Source organism: Cetorhinus maximus, chromosome 16 (genome assembly GCF_964194155.1).
Source record: "Cetorhinus maximus chromosome 16, sCetMax3.hap1.1, whole genome shotgun sequence".
NCBI lineage: Eukaryota > Metazoa > Chordata > Chondrichthyes > Lamniformes > Cetorhinidae > Cetorhinus > Cetorhinus maximus.
This window is the reverse complement of record NC_135894.1, coordinates 48,238,835-48,264,199: the sequence shown is the minus strand read 5'-3', so window position 1 is coordinate 48,264,199 and position 25,365 is coordinate 48,238,835. Positions and strand designations below refer to the sequence as shown.

The following is a 25,365-nucleotide window of genomic DNA, read 5'->3' as shown; positions in this document are numbered from 1 at the left end:
AGTAACCACATCCAAGCTTACCTAATTACATACAGGGAACAGATACCAGACACACACAAACACTAAACAGTTGAACACAAGGGCCCAGATTTTCACTCCTGGGTTGGGTGGGCAGTAATGGGAGAATTCCTGGCTCTGCAAACCTGACTTTTAAAAACGGCTGCCTGCAGGCTAGATTTTTGTACTGAGCGGGGTGGTGGGCCCGATTTCCAATCCAACCTGGAATGAGTGCAAAGGCTGCCAGGTATGGAGGCAGGCTGGGCAGAAGGCCTGACTCTATACTCCAGCACTATGTTGAATTAAATTTTAAAAAGAAAAAAAACAGGCCCCCTGCCCTCACACCTCACCCATTTCCTGTGCCCCATCCATGCCACCTCAAGACCATCACCCACCTCCACCCTTCCATAGCCCCCATATCCCCTGTTCCAACCCGTGCCCCTCCATCCCCACCCTCCATGATCCCTCACCCCCATGTCAACCCATTCCTCTCTACCCAGCTCCAATAGTCCCCGATACCTCCTATGCCCCACATCCTCATTGCCCTTTATAACCTCTATGCCAACTTAGTGCCACATCATGCCTCCCCAACCACCAACCTTTGCCCTTACCCCTCCATGCCAACTCACCCAGTGTCCTTTGGCAGTTTATTGACAGTTTGACAGTTCCTTGGCAATTCTTTGACAGCTTGACAGTTTCTCAACAGCTTAACAGTTCCTTGACAGTTCTTTGATTGTTTTTTGACAGTTCTTTGATAGCTTAACAGTTCATTAAAGTCCTGACAGTTCCTTGACAGCTTGGCAGTTCCAATGAGTTTATGAATCTTTTTGCGCACAATAATGTTTACTTTTAACAATCCCAAAGGGTGCCTTACATCTCCCAAAGGGCACATTACCCATTAACTCCAATAATTGTATATAAGGGAAAAATGAGTCTAAAGCTGGTCTTTTGCCTCAAGCAGGTTTATTCTTCAGCAGCTGAACAGAGTGACAGATTCACACTTTCTTTCCCCCCTGGATTGTTACAGCTGTACCCATTTATGGTTGAGTCAATGCTCATCACCTGTCTTAACAATGTAATTGCTTCACAATGTAATTGTCAGTCAACAAGATTTTTGTTATTGAAACTTGACAATGTAATTGTTGATACATTGACATTACCCTCCTCCAAAGATGTCCCAGGACCAATCCAAAGGGGTATCATGCCTCTCCAAAGGGGTACCCTGGCTATCCAAATTAATCCAGCAAGTTCAGACAGGTTCTCACCCAATTTAAGCGGCACACTCCAGTTTTCCTTCTCCTGGCTTACCAAAATCCCACTTCAGTGGAGGCAGCTGGTGATTTGAATGGCTAGCTGCCTCCATAATCCACACATGTGCAAACTCCAGCTCAACTCCACCATGGCCCCCAAGAAAATGGAACATGCCATGGCTCTTCATCATGGTGAAAATCTTGGCCTACATCTTTTCCCCCTAATAAAACTAAAAGGCCTTATTTTAAATTAAACCATCCTAAACAAGAAACACCTGTACATTGAGTCATTTCTTAGAGCTCAGCTTATCTGTCCTCTCTAAGTACAGAAATAGTCTTTGAGATATGAAGGTTTCTGATGATGGTACTCTATTGCCAGCCAGCAGACTGTTTCACAGGGTCATTGTTTCATCTTAATAACACCCGGATGTCCTTCGTGGGCAAGATGGAATATATGTTACTTTAACATTTTTGGGATAACCACTCCAGTTCCACGTGCAGTACAGCTATCACAAAATAATAAGAGTTTGTTGCATACTCTGTAATATGAGACTGGTTCTCCCTCTATTTCATAGGCCACTTAGGTACTAGTTTACTTTCTGCAGTACACTATCTCTGATTACATCAACTCCATTCATGTAACAAGGTTCGCAGTCAAATGCGAGATCACCACGATTATGTAGTCTTCGGCATTGCAAGTGGCTTTGCTATTACTAACGTTGTCTGTGATAGTAGTACGGCTAAACATGTCAACTACTCAACTGTGTGAACCTACGAGATACTTGACCTCAAAGTTGTACTGATAAAGATGATCTGACCATTTGTAGATGTGTAGAGGTCGATGACCAGATCCTGATGTGGCTGGCAATATAGTCAGCGCTTGATGATCGGTGCAATGAGTAAACTTTCTACCATTAGAGATATATGTGCCAATATTCATAAGCGTAGATACAGGCTGGTGCTTCCACTCTCCAGTAAAGTATTTGTGTATGCTTCCTTCAATGTATTGTGAGAGTACAGCTCCAATCACATTTCCAGATGCATCTGTGGTGACATATGTTTCCATGTGTGGGTTGAAATGCGTGATGACTGGTGGAGATGCTATCTTCACCTTTAATATATCAAACACAGCTTATTGTGCAACTGTCCATTCTCATTGTGCATCCTTGCACAGGAGCTTTCAAAGAGTCTCCTTGATCTCTACACTTTGGAACGAATTTATGATAAAAGTTGGTAGTACCGAGAAGCAATGGCAAATCTTTCATGTTAGACTGGGTCGGGGGGAAGCGTGTGAATGGCTTTTGATGTTATCTGGATGCTTTACTCTAACTGCTCTCTATACCCTTGAAAGTCAACCTTGAGTGCCGTGAATGTGCACTTGTCCTTGTTGAGCATCAAATTGTGTTGTGCAAGTTGAGTGAGCATTGTTGATAACCACTGATTGCGTTCTGCTTTGTCCCTTCCATGGACAACAAATTGTCAAGTTGGTTGATTGTCTCCTCAACATCTGACAAGATTAATGAAATGATCTTCTGGAATGCATCAGGTACTGAACGTATTCCATAGGACATTCTGTGGTGCTGAAACATACCTTCATAAGTAATAAAACTGTAAGGTATCAGCTTTGCTCTGCTAGTGGTATCTGGAGATGGTTCCGCCACATATTGAGCTTCATGAAGACTGTGGAGTCATGAAATGATGCTGATAGTTCTTGGATTGTAGAAAGTGAATACTTGCCTGGAATGATAGCTTTGTTGACCACCTGAAGGTCATTGCATAGTCTAAGCTTGCCATTTTTGCATTGCGCAATGACTAGGTTCGATATCCACAGAGATGAGTTGATTTGCTCAACGATACCATCTGCTGCAAGTCATTTCAGCTTCTGAAATTGCAGCATGATTGCAATTAGCAACTGTCTCAAATTATGTGAAACTAGTCGAATTGACGTGTCGACGTGAGGGGCATGACAGCACCCCTAATCTCCTCAAACCCAGTAAATAAAGAAGGATACTGTTGGGTATGGTCAGTATAATCATTCATACAAATGGTCTTCAAGTTGAATTCAAGCCTATCCAAAAGATATACTTCTATAAGGCTTCTGCCTTTATTTGCCACTTAGAACATTAACCTATCTGGGGTGATGTTTTTGTAGTGTACTGGAACTGTAACCATTCCTAAAACTGGAATAATCAAGTTGTCATAAGCATAAAGAGTGCCTGTTGCAGGGCTGAGGAAAAATTTGAGAATAATAGCAATGGTGGAGTTTGTTGCACATTGTAGATATACACACACGCCAACATTGATGAGAAACAACACTGAGATGTCCACAATCTCGACTGAGCATTCCTTAAAATGACCTGGTGCTTTCCCATTCTTGATGGTGTACACATAGGGTAGAATTTTCTGCTTGGCGTACAGGTGAACGCCGGACACACTCGAGCATGAAATAGTGCGCGATGACGTCGGATGAGTGTCCCGATCTCATCGTGCACTCACGCGATATTTCACTGGCGGGCGTACACGAGAGTCGGCAGCCGCGCATGAGGGTCAGCAGCGCATCTGCCGACAACAATTAAGAGGCCTATTAAGGCCATTAAAGTAGCAATTGATGGCGATTTTTCACTGGCTGTCCAACGTTACAGTTGGTGGGGGGCGAATGGCCCGGCAGCCTTTGCATTTTTGAGGAAACCTCATCAAACGGAGGGATGAGGTTTCCGTGATTAATTAAAAAAAAGTTTAAAGTGTTTTGAAAGAACTATCATCCATATGTTGGGGTGTCTCATTCTGATGCTTGGACATTTTTCCTGATTTTACATTCTGTTTTTATTGATTTTAAATTCATCAGCTCCCTTAGGCAGCTCTCTGCCTTCAGGGAACTTTCCTTCCACGGTCCCCCATGCCAGTGCTGACTTCAGCTCTTGCCCTCCTCCCGCCCCCACCCGGCAGTGCTGAGCCTTTCAGCGTGTCATTCGCGGTGGCTGTTAATTGGCCAGCTAGCGTGAAATCGTGGTCAGGGGCTGATCGCGGCCAGCTGTCTATTCCCCGGCCGCTCCCGGGCTCGCCGATCGCGGCTGCCTACTGACCCGAAAATTCTGCTCACAGTGTTCCTCACTCTCAGGAAGAGACTTCTCCATGTGTCGAACCGATGAAGTCATCCTCTTCTTTAACCAGCATACCTTTGCAAAGTGGTTCCACTTTAAGCACGAGTTACCCTTTTTTCATCGAGCCAGACATGGCTTTGTGAACTGATGAACACTTCCATAATTTGGGAACATGCTTGAGGGTGCCTGACCATGATAGGCTCCCTGGCATTACTGGCGGAATGTATATCAATCAATCATTACACTTTTCTTTGGCCAAAGTATTTTTCGAGAGCACTTACTGCCATATCAAACATAGACATGTCTTTTGTGAGCTGCTTGAATACTTGCTGGCCTTCTGCTCTGAGGCAATGTACAAATATCATTTCCTTGTGGATCGCTGGTACCTGCAGGTTGTCCATACCCATTGCAATCAAGTAGGTCTGGAACCCCAAAATCCATCGGTCCCACGGCATGGATGGATCTCCTGGCAAAGAAAGAAATGGTGCTTGAGCCAGTAAATTAAAACTATACTCCATCATCCTTGTTACCACTTGTGTGTTGTGCCTTGGAGATGTGTGGAGATGATACACTCCAGTTATATGTTTGAACAGGAGTTTTATTCAATGCTTTCAGATGTCTGCTCTTATGCTTCCAGCTGCTTGCTTCAGTTTAGTTTCTCTTTCTCAGTAATCACACCCAGGCTTAACCAACCACACACACATGACAAAGAACAGATATCAGACACACATAATCAAATGCTTAACAACTGAAAACTAAGAAAAATAAGCCTAAGAGTTTTGTGGCGTTGAATGATTGTTGAATCCTTCAGTAGTAGGCCTTCGTGCCAGACAGTGTTGTGTGCTGGTGACATCTCAATGAAGGCAGCTCCAGTCTTCAGTTACTTCTGGAATCCTGCTTCAATGTTGTGGTGAGCACAAGGATCTGGTTAGAGCAGCTTTTATCTTCTCTGAAACCCACCTGCTTGTTTTGGAGGGCAGCTTCTAAGCTCAATTTTATCCAATTGAGTACAAGCCATTCAAGCAACTTGTAGACACAGGGAAATGGGGCAGTAGCTGTTGGAATTGTTGACTGGCTTTCCTGGCTTTAGGATAGCAATGACTTTGGAATGACACTAGACTTCCAGAATTATCTCAGTGTCACGGATGTTGAAGGCGAATTTGACAAATTACATCCATGCATTTGAACCCTACGTCTTGAGGAATTCTGAGTAGATACCATTAATTCCAGTGGTCTCCCTAGATTTGGTGGCTGTCAGCACTTATCCACTTCTTCAATGGTGAAGGCAGTGGAAAAGATGGTGTGGAGCAGCTTTTTGCAGAGGGAGCTTAAGTAGCGTTTTCACTCTCTATTTGTTTCTGGTGGCTGCCATTTCCTTTGAGTTAATTAGGAGGAAGGCTGCACTGACCTTTGGCACCTCATGTTGGGCAGCGAGGTGCCACCAAACCAGTGAAGCAAGTTCCAGGGCTTCCAGCTGGATTGTCGGAAATCCAGATTTTCAGTGGTTTCTTGCCACCGCAATAATCTGCCTTCACTTAAGGAATCAATGAGTCCTGTTGCTGTATCTGAGTCTTGAGTCACATTAAACTCTACCTGCAATCTTTCACTCTCCTGGGACCGGCATGGCATGTATTCTTTCCTGTAGTCACTTGGAAAACTTCTGGCGGCCGCCACTTTCAGCAGCTGCACAAAGTGGTCATTGTTGTTTGGGGGTGATGGTATTCTCTGCATTGTGTTCTTGACAGTGCTTATGATGGTTATGACGGCCCATGAAGCCCTACAAACACGTCTTCTTGGTCTTAGGACTGAGGCAGCTAACAGCACCACAATTCCTACATGATACTGGGTCGGTATTGTGAGTGGGGAGCAGGTGAGCATCCATCTTTTAGTCACCGATCGCAAAACAGAGGTCCAATAAGTATTCCTTCCATAAATAAACAGTAAAAAAGTTGCCTGGCTGTTTGGCATCATAGACTGGACAGATATCCGAGGTCAGCATCCACTCTCCTAGTTGTTTGTCAGCTTGATCTATCTTTTGGTAGCCCACATGTAGTGATGGCTGTTAAAATCACCAATGTAGATGACTGGGTGATTAATGGTTGGTAGAAAAAGATAAAGACAGTTGGTAGGGCAATGGTTGACCATGTCTCCATCAGCAGCATGTAAACATTCACACTGGCCACCTTGCTCACTCTGATCATAGTGGACAATGGTGATCTGTCCACCAATGGGATTTCTTCAGCTTCGGTAATTAGGTTGGCCGTGACATATGTGACCCTTACGTGTTTTGAATGGTATTGGCACGCAATCATGTGGAAACTATGGATCTGCGGCTGGAGAGGGTTGGGTTCATATAGGTAGGGCAAAAATACTGATCATTTGTGCTTTACACTTCCTTGACAAGACCTTACACTTTGCTCTAGATAGCCCTTCAACATTGAGTTGATAAATGCCAAATACTGGGCTGATTATTGTGGTTGGTTAATCCTGAATGGGACCCTTGGTTGACATGTTTGATGCTTTCATGCTTTTCATACCAGGAGATCACATTTAGGTTTTCAGTCATCTTATTGATGAAATTAGCTGGCAAGTTCTCGCAGATCTAGCCCAGGAGTTCTCAGTTGGGGGTCCATGAAAAGATTTCAAGGGGTCTGTCAAATCTGCATCTTTCAAGAAAAACATCTTTTTAAAGATCTTGTTATGTGATAAAAATTCCATGGCCCTATTCCTGACATGTGTGTATATAGAAAAATATACTTGTGTAACGGGGGATCAGTGGAATGTTAATAGCATGGAAGGGGGTCTTCAAAAGCAAAGTGGTTGAGGACCCCTGAACTAGCACATCCAAGGAGACCACATGTAGGTTGTTTGGGGAGTAGATGTTAACAAGGCATTACTAACTTATTTAATTACTTACATTTGCTCTTGCATTCAGTGCATCTTAACACAGTACAAAGTAATAAACACAGCTGCTTCTTCCAGAAATAAATGGAATACTTAATTCACTATAATTGACAACTTTGAAATTGACTTTAATGCAAATAATTATCAATTTTTGGGCAATATCCAACTCAGCCAATTACTGCCCCATCAGCCTACTCTCAATCATCAGCAAAGTGATGGAAGGAGTTGTCAACAGTGCTATTAAGAAGCACTTATGCACTAATAGCCTGTAAATTGATGCTCAGTTTGGGTTCCATCAGGACCACTCAGCTCCAGACCTCATTAAAGCTTAGGCCAAATGTGGACAAAGAAGCTGAATTCCTGAGGTGTGGTGAGAGTGGCAGCCTTGGTATCAAATATGTGTTAGACCGAGTGTGGCACCAAGGGGTTGTATTAAAACTGATGTCAGTGAGGATTGGGAGAGAATTCTCCAATGGCTGGAATAAAACTTGCCAAAAATGAAGATGATTGTGGTTCTTGGAGGCCAGTCATCTGCCCCTAGGATATCACTGCAGAGTTTGTCAGAGCAGTGTCCTAGGGCCAACTTCAGTGACTTCATCAGTAGATACTTCTCTATTATAAGGTCAGAAGTGGGTCTGTTGCTGATGATTGCACCGTGCCCAGCACCATCCGCAATTCTTCAAATAATGATGTAGACTATGTCCACATGCAGCAGGCTTAAGCAACATATAGGCTTGAGCTGATAATGGCAAGTAACATAGCAGCACACAAGTACCAAGCAATAGTCACCTGCAAGAAGAAAGAGTGTAACCACATCCCCTTGACATTCAATAGCATTGCCATTGACAAATTCCCCGCCATCAACATCCTGGGGATCAACATTGACTGGAAGCTCACTGGACTAGCCACATAAATGCCCTGGCTACAAGAGCAGCCAGAGGCTGGATATTCAGCAGCAACTGGCTCACCTCCTGACTTCCCAAAGCTTCTCCGTCACCTACAATGCAAGAGTGAGAAGTATGATGGAGTACTTTCCACTTGCCTGGTTGCTGCAATAACACACAAGAAGCTTGACACCATTCATGGCAAAGCAGTCCACTTGATTGATAGCCTATCCACCACCTTAAGTATTGACTCCCTTCAACACTGGTATATGTTTGGGTAGGGACCACACGTTTTGTTCTGAAAAGAATATTAGGGAATGTAATGGGCTTAGAATTGATCAACAATGCTCAGCATTTCCTCTATTCCTTGTTTTCCAATTCCTGAAATGATTCCTGTTTATATCAAGAGATATACCCATTCCCAGCCTCCAAAAGGTTTTGGAGAAAACCAGATTTTCTTTTTAATTTGAATTTTTCAATTTTAAAATTGTGTGGGTTGAAGCTAAGTTCCAATTTTAAAGTCTCCCACCTGACAGGAATGGAGCAGTTTGGAGTCTGACAACTGTTTTGCTTTCAGTTTGCTGTGTTAGATGTAGGACAGGTGAGATTTAGTCTTCCCTGTCTAATATGCAGTTAAGGTTAGATGAACTAGAATGGGGGGAGGTTCATGTGGAAGAAATAGCCCGGATCTTCTGATCTCCAGATGGTCATACCCCGGAAGATGTGCTGGGGGATCACATAAAAGTCCCAATGGAAGGACTTTGCGGAATGGCCCAGAAAGTTTCAACTTCTGATGGGCAATCCCCCTGTGTCCGGAACCCTCTGAAAATACCTCCAACTCTGAGTTAGAGTTAGACAGAGAAAAATAAGGCCCAATTCTTGGAACCCTCTGACTCCTCCTCTCCGATTTTCCAACTTCCCTGTGACCATCCGACTTGCCCCGTCTGACCTTCTGGCTCTCCCCTCGACTCTCCGACTCCCCCCTTGACCATCCGACTCCCCCCCGATGCTCCGACTCTCACCCCGCCCTCCAACTCTCCCCTGACTCTCCGACTTCCCCCTGACCTACTGACTCCCTCCGAAGCTCCCATTCTCCCTTTGACACTCCAATTCTCCCCCGGCCCTTCAACTCATCCCTGACCTGACCCGCCTTCACGACCCTACCCACCTCTCACGTTGCCACATACCACCTTGCCCACCCTGCCACCCTACCCAGCTGGCAACCTGCCCACTTACCCCACTCTCACTTATTTACTAATACATTGAGAAGTTATTTTAATGTCCCAAAGCTTTTCAGTGTGTTATTGAATGAAGACTTACCAAAATATGGCAGCTAATATCATAAAAAAGGGGCATGGCTTGGCTTCCCCCCACAACCATGCCCTAGGAGGAGGACTCCGAGAACACGTACGCTCCCCATTCCTGAAGAGGCTCAGTTCGGAAGTCCGGACCAAGAATGTGGAACTCCAGCATTGGGTAAAAAATAGAAGCAGAGTGGCAATCCAACAGTGATTACCACTCCATGGAAGATTCAGGCCACTGTCACAGACAGTTTGATTGATTGGCTTATTTCTGTACTGTCAATTCTATGTAATTCCATGTAGGCAGTGCTCAGGATTCTATAACTGACCTCACTTACTCTGGGTTAAGACCTGTAGTCAGTCAAAATGTTTACGCCTGTCTAGTTTCATCCTTTCTTTCAGAAAGGTGAAGACAAAATGGACATATTTTCTGTAACACTTTTTTGCATCTGTTTATCTGACCCATTAGGAGCAGATTGTGTTTTGGACTAGGCTGACACAAGCCTCCTTTTCATGTGGCTCTAACAGCAAGAGCTGATTTTTTTTTCAGTTGCACACTTCAGGGCTATTTTTTAAATGTGATACACTAGCAGCAAAGGGCACATTGGAATCTGTTGCTTAAGCTGTTGCAGATGCCCAATCTGACCACTAATTGTCACATTTTGATCTAGCGTTTTTACCAGCATATGCACTTGCACAGTGACAGGTAGTTCTCTGGTGAATACACGATGAGGTACTGGTGCTTGAAATGGTCATACCTGAATAGCTTTTAGTGATTGGATTGCTGGCAGCTTGCCACTCACTTCCACTCATAGAAAATAGTAACCGTCTGATGTAACAAGAACTCATTTTCTAAAACAAACTATGTTCTTTGCTCCTAGTTCTCTTTAAATGTGGCTTTAAGGTTCTCACAAATATTTTTTTCAATCGCTTTGCATGCTTTGTATCGTTTGGATGAATTTGATCTGTGTGCTGCTGACTGTGCAGTTGCCTCGACGGACTAATTTTGGTGCACACAACATAGACTTCAGCTGAATGTGATAATGATATTATGCACTAATGCCTGATTGTCAAATGTTCCAAAATGACAAACAACAGCCTGATATTTGGTGTTTGAGAGATACAAAGCTGCTGTTCATAATACTGAGGTTGTTATTGCTGCATTAGTTATTTGGAATGTTTTTGTAGCAGTAACGGATTATAGCTTGAAAATTTGAATTAATGTCACTTCCACTCCTTTCAAAATTGACAAGATGGGAAAATGCACTCTGAAAACTGTAATGTCTTTTAAAATTTCTCTTCTACCAAATCATCACCGTATTTTGATCATAGTGGAACTGTTCTTAAATTAATGACAGACGTTCTAATTGCAAAAGATTGGATGACTGGATCTATGATTGGCAAGAGAATCAGGCTTAAATGTGATATCTCTTATAATTGATTAGTGTACTGACACCACTGATCTCCAAGCACACTTGTGCAGACCAGACATTTGGAGGAGGAACTGTACTGGAGGGCTGTTGGCAAGTCCAGGAGAAGCAGAATAAGCAATTCAATGCTAGTAGAAAGAAAGATTGTTTTATGAGTCAGCACATTATAAATACCACAGTCAGTTTTGGTTTACTTCAGTATTGCTGGTATCATGGGGATCAGTGAATGTTCTGAGTAATTTTAATTGCTTGATTCCACGTGCCCCATTTTCTGCCACTGAGATTGTAAAACAGCAGCTTGATCTGTAACAGACTAGCAGGTTAAAGTTACAAGGTGTAATATTAACAACAGATATATTGGCCCTTCTATTTAGTGCAGTGGGTTTTGTGAACGGAGGGAAAGAGCTTTAGCCATCATCGCACAGTTTTAACATTGCAGTGTATGCATCTTTTCTTTCCCAGAAAGTTCCCTAACCAGTTATCAACCTGTTCCACAGGCTTGGTTCCCTGCTTGGCAGAAAACTCTCTGGAGAAGGCCAGGGCTCTAGGAGCAGGTAGTGAGCCTACAGTTGGGATAATGGTAGCGTGGACGGGTGCTGAGATGGTCGCTGATCCTTGGCCAGGGGAGGTTTCTAATTATGGGGGGAGGAATGATGTCCCATCCTAGATGGGAGATGGAGTTCCAATCTCTGATCCAAACGAGGGCACAGAAGAAGATAAGCTTGGGGTGCTGATGGAAGCTTGGTTTCCTCCTGGTCCAAAAGCAGTGCTGGAAAGGCATTTACCTTTGCCCCAATACAGTACTTGCCTCCTCTTATTTGCTGGATTTCCCCAGACCTAGGAAACTCTGTGGCCAGGATTAAGCCTGGCACACAGCCTCATTATAATTTTTAAATGACTAACCTGCCTTCTGGCAGTAGGTTGGTTGCCTTTCCCCACCCCCAAGCACCACCCTAATTTTGTTAAACCCAGAAGTGGACGGGTTGGTGATGGATTTGAGTGATTTAAAATTTTTACTTCTTGCCTGACCCCAATTCACCCAGTGTTGGTAGTTAAAATTCCTCCCGCTGACACATTTGTATGAAATTCTTCTGTCTGTTTCTTTAGCAAATGAGTTTACCCATCCATTTCAACTGGACCGAGGATTGAAAAGATTTTGTTTTTAATATTGCACCTTGTGTCTTCATGAGGTGGATGTGCACAGACACGCAGGTCCCGCACTGGTTTTCATGTTTGGGCTAGATTTTTAGACAGAAGTTTGCTACTAAATTAGTCAGTTATGCCTTAATTCATGTACTATACACAGACCAGCATCTTGAGTTTGCGGAGTATCTCCAGATAGGATAAATTGCATCTCAAGTAATGCCCTACTTGCTTTGATTAAATAAAATAATTATGAAGCTGAGACATTAGCCCAGAAATTATTGTTCGCAATATGAATAGACAAACTCGTAGCATGCCTATGTTTATCTGTCCCTTTCATTAATGGAAGTTATTAAACAGTTTACAATAATTGGGCTAACTCCTGCACTAAAATAGCAGACCAAGGAACATTATGTGAGCAAGTTCTATGTTTATTGACAACAGTAATTTCTCAGCCATTTATGAGACCTTGCTTTAAGAAATAAGTAAGTCAGTTATTTAATATGTTTTTAATGTATTGTGTATTTTCCTGTATTCTGCTAAAACAAGTAAATCAATAATGGCCTAGCACTAGTTATATGATGCCATAAACATCTGGCAGCTATATCATAAACTTTTTATTACTCTCCAAACTAAACCACACCATCTGTTGCTGATGAAGCAGGTTCTCTGCCTAATGATGAAATTTTTATAATGTTTTCTTAAACTGCTAGACAATATAGGGATGATTTCACAAGGTTCTACAGGCCTTCAGGAGCCTCACTAGTAGTGAGCATTAGTCAGAAAATTGGAGCCAGAATGTTGAGGCCTCTTCTGACCCACACTTAGGTCTAGCAAGGCTTTGCACCAGTATTATCCCAGGATACTGTAAAGAAGAAAACTAGCCATTCTTATACCTATGGGACCTGTAATCTAGACTAATGGGTAAGAAACTGTCCTTGAAAAATATGCTCTCAATTCAGTGCAGTTTGTTACTAAATTTGTAGGGCAGAATTTTACAGCCCTGTTTCGGCGGGGACGAGGTCGTAAAATGCAGCGAGACATTCCAAACCTCATTGGTTTTGGCGGGAACATAAAATCCTGCTGCCGTAAAATTTCGCCCATAGTTTCAGTCATAGAGGCGCAGGATAACTATTGTTGGAAATGGTAAATTGACACTTGTATAATAGAGGATATTCTACTGAGGTTCAGATTACACACATTCTTGGAGCTGAGAGCAGGAAGCTTGAATCTATATACAGTCATTCAATAACTGATTTGAGTGTGCTGAGAGATGATACTGGGTACTTGCAGCAGAAAAGAATTAAATTATCCACAATTGGTGTCCCTCAACTTAATAAAGACAAATGTTTACCAAAGAATAACAGTTATCTGAGGGAAAGTGATTCAATCTTGATGGAGGTCTGGATTTGCTCTTGTTGATTTTTGATTTGTTGGTTTTGATGCTGTAGAAATTGAAGGAATGCATGTTGCTTATTATTCTAGATTTACAACAGCCAGTGGGGTTTTATCCAATGAGTTTGGTAGAATGCTAAGCAAATTTAGTAGTTTAGTTACAGTTATACCACTTGTTTCCAAAAACTATCACAGATCAGGGATGTTTCAAGCAACAGACAACATTTATTGTAATTTGAATGATAGACATAGTCGAGACTAAGTTACGAGGCAATAAAACATCTACATTGAATGGTTTACATGATGTTAAGAATTGTGAGAAAAAAGCTGGAGAACTTCATCAGTGCAATGTCAAATTGAGATATGTTCTTTCCTTCAAGCAGACTCTAACCTGTATTATTCCATGACTATGCATTGTTGCAATTCACCTGTATTGATCCTGGCAAAAGGATTTCACAATTGGCTCACATGGTTTGAACTGGAATGTTGTACCTTGTGACCTGACCAGATATCAGAACAAAAGTCCTGTACGTTTCATGAAGAGGAAACATATTCATAGTTTAGATGAGCAAAACACAAATGTTTATTTTTAAACTCAAGCTGTGTTATAGATTTATTTATTCTTTTCTTCCTTTTTCCCTCTGCTTTCTAGAAGCCACTGCCTCATGTGGAGTTTCCACACTGGCCAACAGCTTCCTGGTACATTGCCCAGGTACTGTTTCCTTACATAGAATTACATAGGATAAATAGCACACAGAAACAAGCCATTTGACCCAATCAGTCCATGTTGGCACTTATGCTCCACTCGAGCCTCCTCCTGCTTTTTATCATCTAACTCTATTAGCTTAATCTTCTATTCCTTTCTCCCTCATATGCTTATCAGCTTCCCCTTAAATGTGTACATACTGTTCACCTCAACCTCTCCCTATGGTAGCGAGTTCCATGTTCTCAACATTCACTGAGTAAAGAAGTTTCTTCTGAATTTTCTAATTGATTTTTGGTGAGGATCTTATATTGGTGGCCTCTAGTTTTGCTCTAGGGCACAAGTGAAAACATTCTATCTGTATCCAATCTATCAAAAACCTTTCATAACTTAAAAGATCTCTATTAGGTCATCTCTCAGCTTTCTCTTTTCAAGAGAAAGGAGACCCATCTGTTCATCCTTTCCTGAGGGATATACCCCTGCATTTCCTCTATCATCTTTCTAAATCTTTATTGCAACCACTACAGCTCCACTAAATCTTTTTTTCATAATATGGTGACCAGAATTGTAAACAGTACCCCGGTATTATGGATGTCTGCATCACAGGACTTCATCTCTGCTTTAAATGAGTGGTTCTCAAACTTTTTCACCTGTGAACCACTTAGGTGGGGCAAAAGACCTCACAATCCACCTACTAGTCCAATACCACCTGCATTCACTTGCCAGCGCAAAAGATCTTATCAGAAATAATAGGAAAAATGGCGCTGCTTTTGATGAGACACCAATGAGGTGATGTCTGGTTCTAAACTTGACAGCTTCAGTCTCATGTCGAACTGCACATTCAATCAGTTCCTCTTTTTTTTCAGCCTTACAAGTGTTAAAAATCTGATCTCATAGTTATATCTTGGAAGAGTTGTTTTGTTTCCTTCTATCCATCAAACACAAATTCATCAATCTCTCAAGTAGGACTGGTAATAGATATTGTGAGTTCTTCATTCAAAAATGTTTGAAGTATATACACATTAATGATGAGCGCTTATTCGTATGTTTTGCTTGGTCAACTATCACATTCCAACTACTGTGTCAAATGACATATCCCATCTGATGTTATATACAGATTATGGACATACCCACTTAAAGGCATTTCCCCTTTATCTAATGTTCAGATTACACACTTATGTTATTATTTATTATGTTTATTTATTTACATTACAGCAAAACTTTTGTGCATTGTGAGTTCACAACTTTACGAGTTTATTAAAATGGCCGATCTGGTCACAGTGAAACTTCTTTGAGACCTCTGACTGTTATTACAATAGTCTTAATTTGTAGGTGTGTTGCTTTTTTGCACCACAGAATCACACTGGCTGTCTTCACCAGCTTACACTATGCTCTGTTCAGATCTCACCTTTGAATATATTCTATTTGTGATATCATTGCTGGGTGTTGTATAATTGGACATCTCCCTGAGTTGCCATTGATTTCTTTGTAATGTTGCTCCATTTGGTGTCACCACTTCTTCAACCTTGGCTTTTGACAAACCTTAGCTATTTCAGCTGGAAACCAGGTTCCTTCTGTCGGATGTAAAACCCAAACTTTTGTCCTATGGTCAAACTTGGCAATTCGGTCATGCATATCCATCACCTATCCTTCATCCCCCCTATTTTTCCAGTAACATGTCTTGTACAACTGTAAACTTTGGATGGGTGATGGTTTGGAAGAGTCGTTCAGACTTTTCTCCCAAACGTGAGCTCAACTGATGAGGGTAAACTTACACTCAGTGGTGTTACTCTTAGATATAGCATTGTGACCAGAAAACCCTGCTTAATTTCCTAATATTTAATAATCAAGAACTTAACAGTAGAAACAATTCATTCTGCTAGGCCATTTGGTTGAGGGTAATGTGGTTTGCCATGACTTCTTGCCACACCTTCTGTATTTGGTTTCTTACATTGCCATGCCCAATGCTCTTTAATACCACACGCCTTACAGTGACCCTAGTATGCTGGACAGCTTCTTGATGGATGAAGAAGTCCACATCCTCCTCAAGATTTGTTTGGTTTCGCCATCTTGGTTACTGTGCCAATAGTTGTAGCCACATTATGCTTGCAAACTCGGTTGGCCTGCACGGTAGCTTCATATTTACACTCGTCTACTAATAAAGATTCAATATCATGACTATTTGGCTTTTCTAGGAGGTCCTTTTGAAAAGATAGTCAATGGTATTACCAATTCTGCAATTCTTTCAGTTTACTCGGCTTCAGGAAATTCGCAGTCCCTGCCTTTGTTACTGCAGTGACTGAAAAACTGGTAGATTGTCTCTTTTGGTAACCAACTAATATGACATAAATTCCAAGCGATGTATCCTGAAATTGAGTTTCTCGTATAATTGGTCTTCTAGCATGGCCCATATTGTCAAGTTTTTTTCTGATCATCTTCAGATAAGCCTGATGTATTTAGCCTATGAAGCCCTTTGTTTCCAATAGCTATCTTTGCTTTGACTGCTTGTTTATCGGGTTCTTAACAACCAAATCAAAGAGCCACAGCTCTATTCTTCTTTTGAAAAGTTTGAATTCAGAAAGAGTGTTCACTGCTTTCTAATTCATACATGGCATCTTTACCAACACCTTGCTGAAGTTCCTGGGATTTTCCATGATGTCCTAGGCAGGAAGATCTTCCTGCTTTCCTCCACAGAAAGGTTTCAATCTATTGCACATCTGACTGCCTGCAATATTTTTACTTGCCACACCTTGTTTCTGGACTCTGGCACTGTGGGTCTGTGGTGCTGTTGTTCCCCTTCATGCTCTTTTTTCAGGCCTTGCCCACGAAGCAGTGTTTTTCACGTGAATGGCACCATGACAACCCAAATAGCTATCAAGGCTGCAATGGCTTTTTCCAGCCGTTTTTAAGCCTGTCTTTGAATCGACCTCCAATGGCACGATCCAAATCAACTGATCACACCCTTTTGCTATCGATCTTGTAGCGCCGTTGTATAGTTACTCACTGTTCCCAATGGAGCACTGACTGCAGATAGTACTTCACCTCAAAGCTCTGGCAGATTCTGCTTCCCTTGCAATCTGCTGGTGTAGTCCCAAGTTAAATCTATCAACCTACGGACGCTACCTACTTCAAAATGCTGTGGGTTTTCTTTTTTAAACTTGATGTATTGCGATTGTGCTGCACATGGCAGTCTTCAAATATGTAGAACCTTGAAAAGTCTTCGAAGTTGCAACAATGCTGTGGCAATGGAACTTCAAAATCTTCGAAGTCCCGAATCTTGCTACCATGTTGTACATGGTATGCCTTAAAAGCTCAGTCTTTGAATTCCCATCAGCTGCCATCATGTTGTGTTTCCTTCCATCCTTCAAACACAAAGTCACTAATCGCTCAAATAAGACTGCTAAACTATATTGTCAGTTCTTTATTCGAAGTTTACAGTAGTATATACATGTTGCTGGACAGCGCTTACTTGTCCATCTTGCTTGGTCAACTAACACATCCAACTATTGTATCACACGGTAAATGAATCACATTCGATGATGTATACAGATTATGGACGTACCCACTTAAATACACTGCAACAAGGGTAACATAATCTTTGCTGATAAACTACATTGTTGTTTCTCATGCTTTCTCATGACAACTTTTGCTGCTCATGCAAAAGCCAGTCTGTTTTGTGTCTGGTAGGGTTGAGGCTTCTGTCCTTTTCTCTCTTATGGCCTCAGCTGTCATGTTGTGTAGCAGTGACTTGCATTTTGGACCAGCTCACGGACCACCAGAAGAACTGGCGAACCATTATTGGGCTACTATTGTAAATCATGGATCAGACATTTACACAGCTGAATCCAAATTGGGTTGGAAATTTACTTATTATTACAAGTGGTATAGTTCATACTTCAGTATTAGTTAATTATCTTGATAGGTAATTTGGAATATTAGCATCTACATTTGCTCAAGGTACTCAAACTAGCTACATGTACAAGTACATATATATAGTATATACATTTGAACATATCTTTGCATATTCTTTACAGGTGCAATGTTAAAGTTACGCATGCGTGTATTTTAATACATTCTTATTGTGATGTATTGGTGCACAAGTGAGCTACAGGAGTTACAGTCTCAGCTTAAGGGGTCATTTAGGATTGAGTTGAGGAGAAATTCCTTCACTCAAAGGATTGTGAATCTTTGGAAATCTTTACCCCAGAGGGTTCAAGATGCTCAGTCATTGAGTATATTCCAGGTAGAGATCAATAGGCCTTTAGGTACGAAGAGTAGAAGATTTGCAGTAGAAGATCAGTCGGGATCTTATTTGAATGGCAAAGTGGACTCGAAGAACCAAATGGCTTACTCCAGCCCCTATTTATATGGTCTTATGTTTCTATCAATCTGGCTGCAAAACACCCTGTAACAAACTTACTTTGCACTGAGGGGAGTATCAAACACGGTCTAACTATCCGTTCTATTCCAATTGTTACCCATACAATGGTTTATATTGAAGAGTTGCAATTGAGTAAATTATATAAGACCTGGCACGTTGGAGGAGAAAATCAACATCATTGCACATTTTACAGTTGTGTTTTAACAGCGCAACAGCTTAATCTGCGCATTTATTCAGGCCAGTGCTTATTTTATCAGCATCTTTTTTTTTATCCCAGCACCTGTCTGAAATGAACACAAGGCCTCATTTTAATGTTGAGCATTCATTTTGCAACCGGTTTGTGAAATTCCTCAACCCTAGTCAGTGGTCGTACTGCATAAACCCCAGCTATTCTTTTCCTGATTTACACCCTAAGGGACTGTAGGAGTTGCCCCCACATTAATACTGCCTCTGCTGGTGCATGCTTCCCTCAGACTTAATTGCAGATCTCTTCCAGTGAGGCATAAACTGGAGCACTGCATAGTGGCAGTTTGCCTTGGGAAATAAGACCAGCAATAGTATCTTACTGCAATTATTAAAATGAGGCTGAGGCCCACTTTCTGTTGAGCTTCGTTCCAGTTTGGGTGCATGCTGGAAATGCAGCATTAGTTATCTGCTGGGCATTTCTATTTCATAACTCAAATTCTAATCTAGTTTGGGGCTCAATTTTAATGGGTGGGACTTCAACGAATGCAGAAAGTGGCATTGAAACAGCACAGAGTTACCAATTCTGCAGAGTGAGGACTACTGCTGGATAACTGAAGTTGAGAATTGATATCAATGATTTATACCCTCACCGATAGGTCTCAAAAATGGAGGAAAAACTCATGAAATATGTTCTCAGATACTTCTGTAAAATGTTTAGACTTTGACAGTTTCATGAAATATATTCTTCACTGTTCTAATGCTGTACCTTCAGGCAGAGCTGTAAAAGAAAAAAAATCTGGAGATTTTCAGAGAGCTAATAGCCAGTTGTAATCAGCTTTAGCTCAATTAATATTTAATGTGCCAATAGAAGCTAAGATAAAGCAAAAAATCTGCAAAGCATAGGCTTTACACATTTCATATAGAAGATACTAAAATGTTTCTTTCATTGAATGGCAGTTTTGGATTTTGTGCCATGTTTACAGATTGCAACAGCTTGCATGCCAGACTGCTGGCTCTCTTCAATCACAGAAGGGAGCTGGAAAGTGGAAACTGGAAAATCTACATTGTTTCAGATTCAAGGGCTGAGCATTGAACTTTGGTAAAGAGCATGGATTGAGGTACATTTCCTTAGGTGTACATCAGAGTTCATAAAAATGTGATTCACTGATTCCTGTTGAGTACAAAATGTCACAATTTCAATGATCAGAAAATGACTGCTGATATTTGATTATATCTGCATATCCTCCTCATAAAAATGAATAATGCAAGTGAGATAACTGTGGTATCGGATGGAATTTAAAACCCTCCACATTTTTTGTGTAACAATCAAAGAAGCAACGATTTGCCTGATTCCTCAAGGCTAGCTAGTGGAACACTGTAAAGTTTATATCTTGCTAGGTTGCCCCCACCCTCCCAAATTGGACACTTAGGGAACTCTGGAGTTGAATTGTTGAATTGAATTGTGATATCAATTACAGTATTTTGTTCTATCATCATTAAGATGTGAAGTCAAAATCATCTCAATGTCACTGTACCTTCCCTTAGAAACATCTTGATCAATTCACATATGGCTTTTGATAATGCTTAATGGCCATTTCAATGAAAATATACTGGAGATTAAACTCTTAAATTGCACAGCAAACCAAGTGGTATTGTGTGTCACAAAATTTTCTGGAATTACCATGAATGGTCAAGTAAGTAGCGCTGAAATGCCGGCTCGCCTCATTTAGTATCACTCTAAGCCTGTAGATTGTGGGTTCAACCCCAATCCAACACATGGACACCTAATCTAAACTGGTACACCATGGAGAGGAAGAGTGTTCCAATATCAGAGATGATCTGCTTGAAATTAAATGTTAATCTAAAATTCCAGCTGCTGATTCAGGTGAGCAATAAATATCTCATGGGGAGAATTTTGAGCTCGTTGGGCGGGCAAGCGCCAGACCCGACTGAGTGTAAAATGACGCGTGATGATGCCAGGCGAATGTCCCGACGTCATTGCACAATCGCACGATATTTCGGTTGGTGGGTGCGCTGCCGACTCCGGCGCACGCCCAGCGACGATTAAAAGGCCCATTAAGGCCATTAAAAAGGTAATTGAAATAAATTTTTCGCTGCCCGTCCAACCTTATAGTTGGCGAGCAGGTGAAAAGGCCAAGTGGCCTTTGCATTTTTTAGGAAACCTCATCCACGGGCAGGATGAGGTTTCCAACAGCTATTAAAAATTAAATAAAAATTAAAACATTTCATTGATAACATGTCCTTGCTTATGTGACAGAATCACATCTTTTATAACACTTTAAAATCTTTATTTTTAATGTTTTAAACTATTCATCTCCCTGAGGTAGTTCTGTGCCTCAGGGAGCTTTTCCAGCGTGCACCCATGCACATGCACGAACTTGCGCTCTCACCCTCCTCCCTCCCCCACACTGGCAACACTGAGCGCTGCCGCACGTGACTCACGCTGGGTGGGCCTCAAATCACGTTACGGCCCCGATCGCAGGCGGCGGTCGGCTTCCCGACCCCTGCCGAGCCCACCCGATGAGGTAAAAATCCTCCCCATAATTTCACAACTTTTCTGCTGTAGGTGCTGACTTATGCTGAGATATAGGACAATTGGTATTGGTTCCCCTCCTTTACTGTAGTCAAATGTCTGTTCTTTGATGTAGCCTGAGACAGTGAGTGGCTGAAGTTATTAGCTGTCGGAACATCACAGCTGAGTATGATCTTGCACTCACCAGACATCCACACACATATACTTTCTGCCAAAGGGCCATTGACAAGAAGTGATATTATTAGTGTTCTTCACATACAAACGTGAATCAGGGATTAGAACTCTGGTTGCTTTTCCCCCCCTCTATAGCTATGGAGCACTGAAGTGAATAGTATTGCCTACAAAACCCCATCTGAACTAACCCAGCAGAGCAAATACAGTCAGTAAATTTTTAATGATTGGGCATCAAGGGAATATTTTGTATACTTTTAATTGTCACGTAGGGGTTGCCCAAGTGTATTATCGTATTTAACTTTCTACAAATCAGCACAATGGACAAATAATTAAAATCATGTAACAGATATGTCGAAATGTAATTGTGTATATCATTTTGGCTGTAAACACGCTATAATGTGTATTTTGGATGAAATGATATGCACTTAGTGATAAGCTAGAGCTATAATGATTCATCTAACAAGAATGCTGATGATAGAAAATGTATGGGGATTCTCAATTTCAATTCACTTAACTCAAATATTCATTTATACCAGATAGCTACTCCAGTGAAAGTCTCTATATCATTAATACATTTGGAGCATAGGTTGACTTTTTTGATTTATCGTTTTGTAGAAATGGGAGAGTTTATTTCAGCAGTGTTGAATGAAATAATTCAATGACTAAGTGTTAATGATGATTAGTAATTAACTGTACATTATCTTTAGGGGTTTTCTTTAAGTGACAATTGATTTTTCAGAATATTGTATTGGCAGGACTCCATTTCATACTGAGAATGATGTCTGGATGCTGCCGGGTCAAATCATTCATGATGATCCTTTATAGTGTGCTCAGTTCCACTTGTAGTTCAGATGTAGAATGTGCAGACAGCAAATGGGAAAATTCTTGGCTGTCATCTTGCCTGTCTGTAGACCGTTCACAATAGCGACCCAGGGCTCCATAAAGGAGGGCAAGTGCTACTCATGTAAGACACTTAATATGCTGAGTTTGCATTTAGTCTGTGCTCTTGCTTTCATTATCATTTGTAACTTAACATAATATTAAAATATTAACTGTCTGTTAAGTCGAATTATCAGGTGATTATTCCATTATTGTGTCACTGTGCAATGTTCTGATGTATTGCCTACTCTTTGTCTTGGTCAAGTAGACCTCTGGCATCTTTGGGCAAAGATGTACAATGATTTGACCTTGTTAATTGTTTGCTGTGCACTTTTAAGTAAAGCAAGAGATAGAAACAAAAATATTTTCATCATTTTAAGCTAAAAGGAAACCGAGTGATGGCACTATAGTTATCAAAAGCTTACAGACTATCAGTGTAATATTAAAACACCCAGACTCTGGTATGCATAGAATAATCAATTTTAGGCAAATCTCAAAGACTGTATGCAGAACAATTTGGATGTATTCCCGAGGGGCTGTAAAACTTAAATATTTGGGACCAGTTAAAGACAGCGATTTGGTTGCTAGGAAACACAACGTTGCACTGTGGCACTTTGCATCTTCCATTTTCCTGAATGGTGATTCATTACTTTGCAAACTGTTCATGGCCTCATTGCAGACTATCTTAGCCAATTTTCCCACTAGGAAATGTGGTGGATTTTTTACCAGTTAAAAACAAAGATGTGATATAGACTTTGACATCCTGTATGAGCCAACAACAAGGGAGTTCATAAGTTTAAGGTGTCAGAAATGTGACTGTTTGCCCACAAAGAAACCTGGGCCTGGTTTTATATTGTTTGCACTGTTGTTAAGCTGCATAAGGTTGTAGATTGGAGCACAAATGTAGTCCATCTGCAGAGCAAGAAAGAAACTTACCTTGATAACAAATTGAGAATTGAAGAGAAGTTATTTTGTTTTTGGCTGCTTTAGGGAATAAAGTGGAATACAAGCTTGTCATAGATTGTCACCGACAGCATCACAGGACTTTGTTTTAACCTTTCATGCTGTTGACTTGGTTACTCTGACTATATATAGACCAGTTTTCAGGATCAAATCAAAGTGCAACATCACCAATTTATAGTCCAACCTTCCCTCCATGAAGATATTTTAAATTTAAAGGAATATAACCATTAAAAAATGTAAACTATGTGAGCAGACCTTTAATCTCTCAGTAGGTTGGAGGCTATTTATTCTGCATGGCATACTCAAGTGATTTTGGCACTTAGCTCCAGTGGAAGCGACACCAGCATTTAGTTGTCATGTTTGCTTTGTGCCAGGTTGGACTATAAAGCAACATAACAGCAGAAAATGGGGCAAGAGGAACTTGAGCACAATGACTGGCAAATTAAACAAATTCAAAGCGTTCTGTAAAACTAGGCCCTCCTGTGTTCATTTGAGTTCAGTGTTGTATCATGGTAGCATAATGTATGTATAAATGTCCTTTTCCCATGATTTTTTACCATTTCCTTCCATAGAAAGTATCCTGCCAACTATTCCAAACCCCATTCAAGGTCAGTATGGATTAGTCATGATTCTAGTCATTTTTGTTAGACTAGATGGCACTAAAAATATCTTTTAGCTGGCTTTGTGCCGTAGACTATTAACCTACCAAAGATGCATTTTGACAAATACTGATTTCTGTTGATGAAATGAGGATATAGTATTGCACTTGGAATACAAGGAAGACCATTTGTGGATTATAATTAACAGAGCTCTTATAATACAAGGGCATAGTATTCAACCTTGTTTTCTTTAACAGCAATCAATATTTGATTTATTATACTCTTGGGCTATGGAAATTAGGCACTTATATTAAGAAGGGCCAGTCCAGGGCGGGTATTGAAAACCTCCACGGCTATTTTGTATTTGCCAACACATTTTCAGTGGAGTATAAACTTATGATGTTTTGTACATACAAATCATGTACTATCTCATTTATGAATCCTGTGAGCCATAGCATGATACCACTTGCTGTGTATCGCAGCTGTTCCTTGCAGTATCAATAGCGATGCCATCTGGTGCATCCCCAATATTATAAGTTACCAACTGGTTTCCTGTGGTATTGCTCGTGGGTAATCTGGGCCTGGGAGTATGCAGTGATGTTTATTTGCTAAGGCAGAACTCTCCTCTTCCTTTAGGCTGGGCGATCCTGTTGGGAAGTGGCCTCAGTCAAAACATGCTGAGGTTTCAATAGGCATATTCTGAGGTCAGTTGGGACTATTGGCTGTGACATCATAATTGGAAGTTTCTTCCCTGTGTCCTCAGGTAGAAACCAGATTGTCAAAATAAGGATAAGAAACAGAATCTATCCATCTATCCATCCATCTCACATCTTCCTTGAAAATGTCATAAGTATATAAAATAGAAAGAATGATTTCCGTTCTCATTGCACCTTTCCTTGATACTAGAAGTGGCTTTTGCAAAAAAAAATGTATTAAGTTGGGGTCACTAACCTACATTTTATCGTTTTTTAAATGTACTTTATTTCCACCTGCCAAAGTTGTTCTGGAGAGTGGAAGGCAACCTTATGAAGTTGCCTTTATCATTGCTGCATGGAACAATTATGGGTCAAAGTAAGTGGCATCAAACTTTGGCTATTTGTAAGTCTTGCCAATAAAATAAGTGATAGAAAATCTCAAATCTAGTTTCAAAAAACATTCAGAAGTTCAAGCAGAAAGCATACAATGAAGTAAGGTCAGTGCCTCCAAGTGCCTTCATAAAATTAAAGGGCACAATGAGCAGTAGAGTAAATGCCATCTTTCAAAGTGAATAATTCATTTGACTGAATTCTTTCCATTCAAATGTAGCATTTTATATGGTCTTTAATCATGTCATCACACACAGGTGTGAAGATTTATTATACAAAGTAATCACAGGTCTCCATAATTCAAAGTCAGCAGCCAAATATGGTATCCTTCTAATCAAGCTATAGATCTATGTCAGAGGAGAGATTAGATTAGAACGATTCTAGCTTGTTAGAACATACAAATCCCACTGAGTCAAAATTGATGCCTGGAGCAGGT

General features: G+C 41.0%; 1 protein-coding gene across 2 annotated transcripts in view; it reads left to right on the top strand.

The window, feature by feature from the left end:
• The window catches only part of lsamp (limbic system associated membrane protein), a 929,375-nt gene that overhangs the window by 812,576 nt on the left and 91,434 nt on the right, over window positions 1-25,365 (top strand). Inside the window, exon 7 of one of the 2 annotated variants that reach the window (XM_078559815.1) lies at window positions 23,818-23,853. The exons of the other annotated variant lie outside the window; for it this stretch is intronic. Within the exon in view, the coding sequence (XP_078415941.1) occupies window positions 23,818-23,853 (36 nt within the window). The remainder of the gene's footprint in view (window positions 1-23,817; window positions 23,854-25,365) is intronic. 2 annotated transcript variants of the gene reach the window in all.